Here is a 9,081-nt window from a genome sequence, read left to right on the forward strand (position 1 = left end):
ATGGATTCCCTGGGCCCAGCCAAGCCACAATGGCTGTGGCGCCATTGTCTGGCCGGGCTGCTGTTTCAGTTGCTGGTGGCTGTGTGTTTCTTCTCCTACCTGCGTGTGTCCCGAGACGATGCCACTGGGTCCCCTAGGCCAGGGCTCATGGCCGTGGCACCCGTCACTGGAGCTCCCAATGGGTCCCGCTGCCAGGACAGCACGACGACCCCTGCCCGCCCCACCCTCCTGATCCTGCTGTGGACGTGGCCTTTTAACACACCCATGGCTCTGCCCCGCTGCTCAGAGATGGTGCCCGGCACGGCCGACTGCAACATCACTGCCAACTCCGATGTGTACCCACAGGCAGACGCGGTCATCGTGCACCACCGGGATATCATGTACGACCCCAGTGCCGACCTCCCGCCCCCCACCAGGCCGCAGGGGCAGCGCTGGATCTGGTTCAGCATGGAGTCTCCCAGCAACTGCCGGCACCTGCAAGCCCTGGACAGATACTTCAATCTCACCATGTCCTACCGCAGCGACTCCGACATCTTCACGCCCTACGGCTGGCTGGAGCTGTGGTCCGGCCAGCCTGCCCACCCACCGCTCAACCTCTCGGCCAAGACCGAGCTGGTGGCCTGGGTGGTGTCCAACTGGAAGCCGGACTCGGCCAGGGTGCGCTACTACCAGAGCCTGCAGGCCCATCTCAAGGTGGATGTGTACGGGAAATCCCACAAGCCCCTGCCCAGGGGGACCATGATGGAGACGCTGTCCCGGTACAAGTTCTACCTGGCCTTCGAGAACTCCTTGCACCCTGACTACATCACCGAGAAGCTGTGGAGGAACGCCCTGGAGGCCTGGGCCGTGCCCGTGGTGCTGGGCCCCAGCAGGAGCAACTATGAGAGGTTCCTGCCGCCCGATGCCTTCATCCACGTGGACGACTTCCAGAGCCCCAAGGACCTGGCCCGATACCTGCAGGAGCTGGACAAGGACCACGCCCGCTACCTGAGCTACTTTCGCTGGCGGGAGACGCTGCGGCCTCGCTCCTTCAGCTGGACACTGGCTTTCTGCAAGGCCTGCTGGAAACTGCAGGAGGAATCCAGGTACCAGACGGTGCGCAGCATAGCGGCTTGGTTCACCTGAGAGGCCGGCGAGGGGCCTGGGCTGCCGGGACCTCACTTTCCCAGGGCCTCACCTACCTAGGGTCTCACTAGTCTGGGGATTTACCTGCCTGGGGCCTCGCCTGCTGGAGTCTTTGGTAGCCAGGCGTGTGACTTACCTGGGACTTCACATGCCGAGCTTTACCACTGCCAGGAGCCAACCCTGCTGGGGAACTTGCCGGCTGGGGACGGTGCCTACTGGGAACCTCACTTGCTGGAGGCTGTACCTACTGAGGATCTCCGCTGTTGGGGACTTTACCTGCTGGGACCTGGTCCCAGAGACCTTGCCACACTGAATGTCACCTGCTAGGAGCCTCACCTGCTGGGGACTTCACCCTGGAGGGCACCCTGGGAACTAGTACCCTTGAGGCCCTGCCCCCGGGCGATGGTGCAGGCTGGTTAGCTTGTGGTTTTATTGCCGTTGTTAAACACCCATGAGGGGTGCAAACAGCCGATGCTGTTACCATTTTCACATGACAATGCTTCAAGGAAAGCTCCTGTGTCCCCCTCACTCTAGAACAGTGGTTCTCATGCAGGGCGATTCCATCCCCAAGGGCACTTGGCAATGTCCGGAGACATTTTCAGTCGTCACAACTCGGGGAGGAGGATGAGGTCACCTAGTGGGTAGAGGCCAGGGTTACTCCACACCCCCTACGATGCACAAGTCGGGGCCCCTACAACCAACAATGATGGTTCCAAATGTCCAGGGGCAGAAAACCCTGTTCTAGAACTTTCTGTGACCCTGGAGGTCAAGCCCCTTGAGGAGGGGAGTGTTCAGATCCCTCGGGGGTCCTCTCCTCCAGCTGGCTCCCTGGGGTGGGCTCTGGCACCCACCCAGAAGTGAGTCTTTTTTCTGAAGATCTCAGGTCAAGAACTCCCAAGTCAGGCAAGCCCTGCATAGAGCCCTGCTCCACCACTTAGGGGCTGCAGATGGGTTCTGACAGTAAATGAGGATGTCTGGAACATTCTGGAACATTCTGGGCTTGGGGGAAATTGCTGCTCTGTGGAATGCCAAGGGGGACCTGGTGGTGGAAGGTGGTGGTGAATCCCAGGTGCTCCCTGAGCCTCAATCTCCCCATTTGCACAGTGGACATGCAGGCTCTGAGGGCTGGGGAGTGGGGCCCGTGCTCTCCAGGAGTGAAGATGGGCAGGGCTGGGATAAAGGGACCCTCTCTGCCCAGGGCACAGGGCCCAAGGGAGCTGGATGTGTTGCCCCAGGTGTGCAGGGCAGGTCAGAGAAGGGCAGGATCCCCTAAAGAGGAGGGCAAGGGGAATGTGTGTGACCGTCAGCAGTGGTGTGCACATGGCTGGGGGACACTCGGTGTGACTGTCAGCAGGTGGGTGTCACAAACACATCACTGTGGGTGTGACCTTGGTGTGACTCTGATAGTGCCTGCGGATGTGTTGCGATGCCTGTCTGTGGCTCTATGTGGCTGTTTGTAGGTGGTGGTGATTGCGAATGTGAGACAGAATGTGTGGCCCTGGGAGTGAGGCTTTGAGTGTTGGATGGAGCAGGAGCCCCTCTCTGAGTGTGCGTGTCTGTGTGTCTCTCTGTGTGACCGCACAAGACTATATCTGCATGGACCTGTGTCCTTGGGTGTGGTGAAGTGGGCTGTGTGTGGCCACATATGGGATTCTTAAGCTGTGTCTGCAAGTGGCTGTGACCATGTGTGTGGCCTTGTGGATGAGCAGGGGGAGGTGGGGTTCTTAAAAGTATTACAGGAGGGGAAACTGAGGCCCACATGGGGCCAGGGACCGAGGCCAAACATTCCTCCCTGCAGGGGGGTATGCAGAGACCCTGCGGGATGGTGGGAGGATCAGCCTCAGCCTCCTGAAGAAGGTGCCGGCAGTGGCTCCGCTCTGCAGAGGAGGTGGCTGATGCCCAGAGAAGTTGAGGAACTCACCCAAGGCCACACAGCTGTCAGAGGTGAAAGTGGGTTTTCCGAAGATCTCAGGTCAAGAACTCCAAAGTCAGGCAAGTCCCCCATAGAGCCCTGCTCCACCACTTAGGGTCTGCAAGTGTCTTCTGACTGTAAATGAAGACTTCTGGAACATTCCGGAACATTCTGGGCTTGGGGGAAATTGCTGCTCTTTGGAGAATGCCATGGGGGACCTGGTGGTGGAGGGTGGTGGTGACTCCCAGGTTCTCTCAGCCCCAGTTTCCCCATCTGCACAGTGGACATGCAGAGGTGCTTGTGATGGCTCCCCCAGGACCAGGTGGGAGGGTGGAGGGGCATAGAGTGGGGAAGGTGTGGGGGGCCTGGAGAGTCTCTGCCAAACCCGCTGGGGACTCAGGGCCCGAGCCAGCCTTGCTGGGCCCATCACTCACCTGCCACCCACACCACACACCTGGGCCCCTTTCCCCACCACCTGGCTACAAGCCAGGGGTCCCAGGAAGGGATGGGGCCCTCGGGAGGCCAGGCCAGGGCTTCCTAACAGGGTGGTGTGGGATCAGTCCCCTGAGGGTAAGGAGTTGGAGCAGGAGCAGGTTCCTCTGTCCCCTGACACCCCTGGAGCCCCCGTGGTCGCCGTCTCTACCTGAGCTGATGTCAGAATCAACATCTCCCTTTCTCAACTTCTCTTTCTCTCCCTCTGGAATTTCCTCTGAGGCTTAGAGGGACGTGGAAACCCTCCTTGGGTCCCACAAGGACAGAGGCCCAGCCACCTGGCCAATGCTAGGGGACCCCGGCCTGCCCCCTCTGGAACCGCAGCACCACCCCAAAGCCCCATTGCCTCCCTGTATGCCCGGATCTCACGTGTGGTTCATGGCACACCCAGCCCAGCCCGTGGGGCCTTCTCCCTCCTGAGTGGCAGCTGCCGTTTGCTCCCAGCCCTGGGCCCCAAGGGAAGAAAAATTTCCAGCAGGCTGGCAGCTCTATCACCCACCCAGCCCAGGCTGAGGGAGGAACTGGGGGGTCCGATGAGGGCAGAGACCCCAGTGAGGAAGTCCTCGTGATCCCCCACTCTGGGCTCTGGGCTCAGCTCTTTGGCAGGGAGATCCCACCCGGCACTAGCCTGGTGAGCCCTGCTCAGAGAGGGCCAGGAAATCTCTCAGGTCACACAGCAATTTCAGGATAAGCACACACTGTTTCTGGCAATGAGCTGCAGCTCCTCTTCCAGATCTCAGTGGTCGGAGACTGGTCCAGCTGTGGATCTGATAGCCAAGGGTCCTGGGTTGCAATCCCAAACCCCACTTCCAGCCCTCCTGACTCCTGGCTATGTGAACAAGGTGGACTGGGGTTGGATGTTACAGGAGGAGGGAACCAGTTCAAAGGACACAAGAAGGGATTCACGGTGAGGCCAATCGGATGTGGGCCATGAGCTGCCAGGGCAGACCTTGGGGACAGGGCAGGAGCTCCGTGGGCGACAGTGCCGGTGCAGTAATGAACACATTTGAGTGGGGTGGGGTGACCTCACCAGGAATCTGTCTTATGCCATGTTGTGTCAAAAGGAGCATGTGGCTGGGCACGGTGGCTCACACCTGTAATCCCAGCACTTTGGAAGGCTGAAGTGGGTGGATCACTTGAGGTCAGGAGTTCAAGACCAGCCTGGCCAACATGGAGAAACTCCATCTCTACTAAAAATACAAAAATTAGCCAGACATGATGGCATGTGCCTGTAGTCCCAGCTCCTTGGGAGGCTGAGGCAGGAGGATCACTTGAACCCGAGAGGCAGAGATTGCAGTGAGCCGAGATTGGGCCACTGCACTCCAGCCTGGGAGACAGTGCGAGACTCCGTCTCAAAAAAAAAAAAAAAAAAAAAAGCAGGAAAGAACGAAAGAAAGAAAAAGCATGGCATTCATTTCCAGTCCCTGTGGAGGGACAGGGCATGCAGCGAAGGGCAGGTGTGGCCAGATTGACCAGGATTCCTTAATGACCCAATAAAGCATTTATCAACTTCTACTTTCTTGCTATTGGGGTTTAAGCAGCATCTGGCCTCAGGTGTGATTGGAGCTCAGCCCAGAGTGTGGACTTAGCTCCCAGGAGCACCATTGCCTCAGCCAGCCCAGCCTCCCATTGCCTGGTGATCACAGCTGTGCAATGGGCAGAGCCCTGTGGCCCTCCACTAGAGACCTACCCTTGGGTTTCTCACTCCAGCTTCCCTCATCTCTTGCTCTTCTAGGTTTTCTGTCCTCACAAGGCTGTCAGCCCAGTAGGGGAAGGAAGGGACACAGTGTGGCCTGAGCTAGGATGCAGGAGACAGAGGCAGTTGGAGGAGCCGGTGGAAGGAATTGATCTGGCTGGAAGGGCATGAGAGCCCCTATGTATGGAAGCTCCCGGGAGGAGCTGTCTGCACTGAGCCCTGAAGAATGGGAACTAGGCAGGAGGCAGGGGGCAGAGAGTACAGTTGTCCAACTGGAGACAGCCTGCTACATTTGAAACTCCAAGTGACTCACAGCAATGAACGCCCTCTCTCAGGACCTCAGTCTTCACATCCATAGGACAGCTGTGTGGGACGGAAGCCCTGCCCATTCAGGCTTGGCTGGGGCCCCACTCTCAAAGGCATGTGAACCAGAGCAACTCCATCTTGAATAGGAGCTGGGTAAAATGAGGCTGAGGCCTGCTGGGCTGCATTCCCAGGTGGTTAAGTCATTCTAAGTCACAGGATGACATAGGAGATCAGCACAAGACACAGGTCATAAAGACCTTGCTGATAAAACAGGTTGCAGTAAAGAAGCCGGTCAAAACCCACCAAAACCAAGATGGTGATGAGAGTGACCTCAGGGTATCCTCACTGCTACACTCCCATTGGCACCAGGACAGTTTACAAATGCCATGGCAACATCAGGAAGTTACCCTAGATGGTCTAAAAAGGGGAGACATGAATAATCCACCCATTATTTAGCATGTCACCAAGAAATAACCAGCCGGGCACCGTGGTTCAGGCCAGGCGTGGTGGCTCATGCCTGTAATTCCAGCACTTTGGGAGGCTGAGATGGGCAGAATGCCTGAGGTCAGGAGTTCAAGACCAGCCTGGCCAACATGATGAAACCCCATCTCTACTAAAAATACAAAAATTAGCTGGGTGTGATGGCGCATGCCTGTAATCCCAGCTACTCAGGAGACTGAGGCACAAGAATTGCTTCAACCCAGGAGGTGGAGGTTGCAGTGAACTGAGATCACACCACTGCACTCCAGCCTGGGCGATAAAGCAAGACTCTGTCTCAAAAAAAAAAAAAAAAAAAAAAGAGAGAGAGAGAGAAAGAAAAGAAAAAAGAAATAACCATAAAAATGGGCAACCAGCGGTCCTCAGGGCTACTCTGTCTATGGAGTAGTCATTCTTTTATTCCTTTACCTTCCTAATAAACTTGCTTTCACTTTAGGGACTAGCCCTGAATTGTTTCTTGCGTGAGATCCAAGAACTGTCTCAGGGTCTGATTGAAACCCCTTTCCTGTGACACCAAGACCAATAACCCCACGAGTTGTCTTAATCAGTCACAGAGAATGCCCCCAGCGAGGGCATGAGCAGAGAGCAGACTTAGTTCACCCCTTCTGGAAATGGTCTGCCTGGGAGACGCCAGTCCCCAGCCCTGGCCCCTCAGTCCTCCTCACTGGCATGGGCCCGGCTGGGCACTGAGATGGTGGAACCCCAGGCAGTATGAAGCAGCCTCCTGGAAATGATTTCTAGAACAGGGAAGACATCGTACATGGAGGCTGGACCATAGACTCGGTCGTCTCTGCACCCAGTTTGGGAGTGACAGAGTTAAAGGCCATCCTCTCTCAAGGATAGCTTTCCAGATCATTTGTCTTCTCCATTCCAGGAAGCTTATATGGCTCCCTGGACCTCTCCTGTGATTTACAGGAGAGGGTGGGGAAAGGGAGTGCTTTTGATTTTGTTTTGTTTTGTTTTTGTGAGACGGAGTCTTGCTCTGTCTCTCAGGCTAGAGTGCAGTGGTGCTATCTCAGCTCACTGCAACCCCTGCCTCCTGGGCTCACGTGAGTCTCCTGCCTTAGCCTCCCAAGTCGCTGGGATTACAGGTGCCCGCTACTGTGCCTGGCTAATTTTTGTAATTTTTTTTTAGTAGAGACGGAGTTTCGCCATATTGTCCAGGCTGGTCTCAAACTCCTGACCTCATGATCCACCCACCTCGGCCTCCCAAAGTGCTGGGATTACAGGCGTGAGCCATCGTACCCGGCCAAGGCAGTGCTTTTGAGGCACACAGAGGACCTTGGTGAGGCCACCAGAGGAAGCCTCAGCCACCATTCTGGGGCAGAGGACCCTCATCACTTGCCAGGACACCTGGAACAGCCTCCTTTTCCTCCCCGCTCTCCTCTGCTCTGTCCCGATGGCCTGTGCCCAGCATGTCCTGATACAGCGTCTCAAACCACACATTAATACGGTAACCTGGCCGGGCACGGTGGCTCACACTTGTAATCCTAGGGCTTTAGGAAATCGAGGTGGGAGGATCACTTGAGGCTAGGAGTTCAAAACAGCCTGGGCAACACTGAAAGACCTCTCACCTGAACGAAACAATTAAAAAGCCCAGGCACGGTGGCTCATGCCTGTAATCCCGGCACTTTGGGAGGCCAAGGCGAGTGGATCACCTGAAGTCAGGAGTGCGAGACCAGTCTAGCCAACATGATGAAACCCCGTCTTTACTAAAAATACAAAAACTAGCCAGGCATGGTGGCGGACGCCTGTAATCCCAGCTACTCAGGAGGCTGAGGCATGAGAATCGCTTGAACCCAGGATGCAGGGGAGCCAATATTGTACTCTAGCCTGGAAGACAGAGCAAGACTCTGTCTCAAAAAAAAAAAAAAAAATTAAAAATTAACGTGGTGGTGCACGCCTGTACTGCTAGCAACCAGAGAGGCTAAGGCAGGAGGATCATTTGAGCCTAGGAGTTGGAGACTGCAGTGAGCTATGGTTGCTGCACTGAACTGTAGGCTGGATGACAGTGACACTTTGTTGCAAAAGAGAAAAAAAAAGGAAAAAATGTCTGAGCGCAGTGGCTCACACCTGTAATCCCAGCGCTTTGGGAGGCTGAGGCAGGCAAATTGCTTGAGCTCAGGAGTTTGAAACCAGCCTGGGCAACATAGCGAGACCTCATCTCTACAAAAAATAAACCGAGTTAGCAAGGCATAGTGACACACGGCTGTAACCCTAGCCACTCAGGAGCCTGAGGCAGGAGGATTGCTTGAGCCTGGGAGGTGGAGCCTGTAGTGAGTCGTGGTCATGCCATTGCACTTCCAGCCTGGGCGACAGAGTGAGATTCTGTGTCAAAAAAAAAAAAGGGTAACCCCACTGCTTGAAGCTTTGCACGGCTTCCTGTCACCCTGGTGCTAAACATGCCACTGCTGACCATGGCTGGATGTGGCTCAGCCCCAGCAGCAGCACTGTCTCATCTTCCGCTTGTGAAGACCCAGCCTAGAGTTTCCTTCAGCTCCTCCAATGCGCCTGAACCACTGCTTTGCACAGATTATTTTTTTGAGACAGCATCTCCCTCTGTCACCCCGGCTGGAGTGCAGTGGCATGATCTAGGCTCCCTGCAACCTCCTCCTCTTGGATTTAAGTGATTCTCTTGCCTCAGCCTCCTGAGCAGCTGGGATTACAGGCACCCACCACGGCACCTGGCTAATTTGTGTATTTTTAGTAGAGACAGGGTTTCGCCATGTTGGCCAGGCTGGTCTTGAACTCCTGACCTCAGGCGATCCACCCACCTCAGCCTCCCAAAGTGTCACGTGCATCCATGTGGAGAGACCACCAAACAGGCTTTGCATGAGCAATAAAGTTTTTTAATCACCTGGGTGCAGGTGGGCTGAGTCCGAAAAAGGAGTCAGCAAAGGGAGATAGGAGTGGGGCCGTTTTTTGTTTTTGTTTTTGTTTTTGTTTTTTGAGGCGGAGTCTCGCTCTGTCGCCCAGGCTGGAGTGCAGTGGCCGGATCTCAGCTCATCGCAAGCTCCGCCTCCTGGGTTTACGCCATTCTCCTGCCTCAGCC

At 55.9% G+C, this 9,081-nt stretch overlaps 1 protein-coding gene across 1 annotated transcript; it reads left to right on the forward strand.

Annotated features, from left to right (window-relative positions):
• On the forward strand, positions 1–1,528 carry LOC104665387 (alpha-(1,3)-fucosyltransferase 5). Its single transcript, XM_010367198.2, has one exon. It carries the CDS (start codon positions 1–3, stop codon positions 1,123–1,125), a length of 1,125 nt encoding a protein of 374 aa, XP_010365500.1. The 3' UTR covers positions 1,126–1,528.
• The last annotated feature ends 7,553 nt before the right edge of the window (positions 1,529–9,081 follow it).

The sequence above is a fragment of the Rhinopithecus roxellana genome, chromosome 8 (genome assembly GCF_007565055.1).
Source record: "Rhinopithecus roxellana isolate Shanxi Qingling chromosome 8, ASM756505v1, whole genome shotgun sequence".
In the NCBI taxonomy this organism is placed as follows: domain Eukaryota; kingdom Metazoa; phylum Chordata; class Mammalia; order Primates; family Cercopithecidae; genus Rhinopithecus; species Rhinopithecus roxellana.

Coding starts and splice junctions, on each gene's coding strand:
- LOC104665387 (XM_010367198.2), top strand. CDS start 1: ATGGATTCCCTGGGCCCAGCCAAGCCACAATGGCTGTGGCGCCATTGT.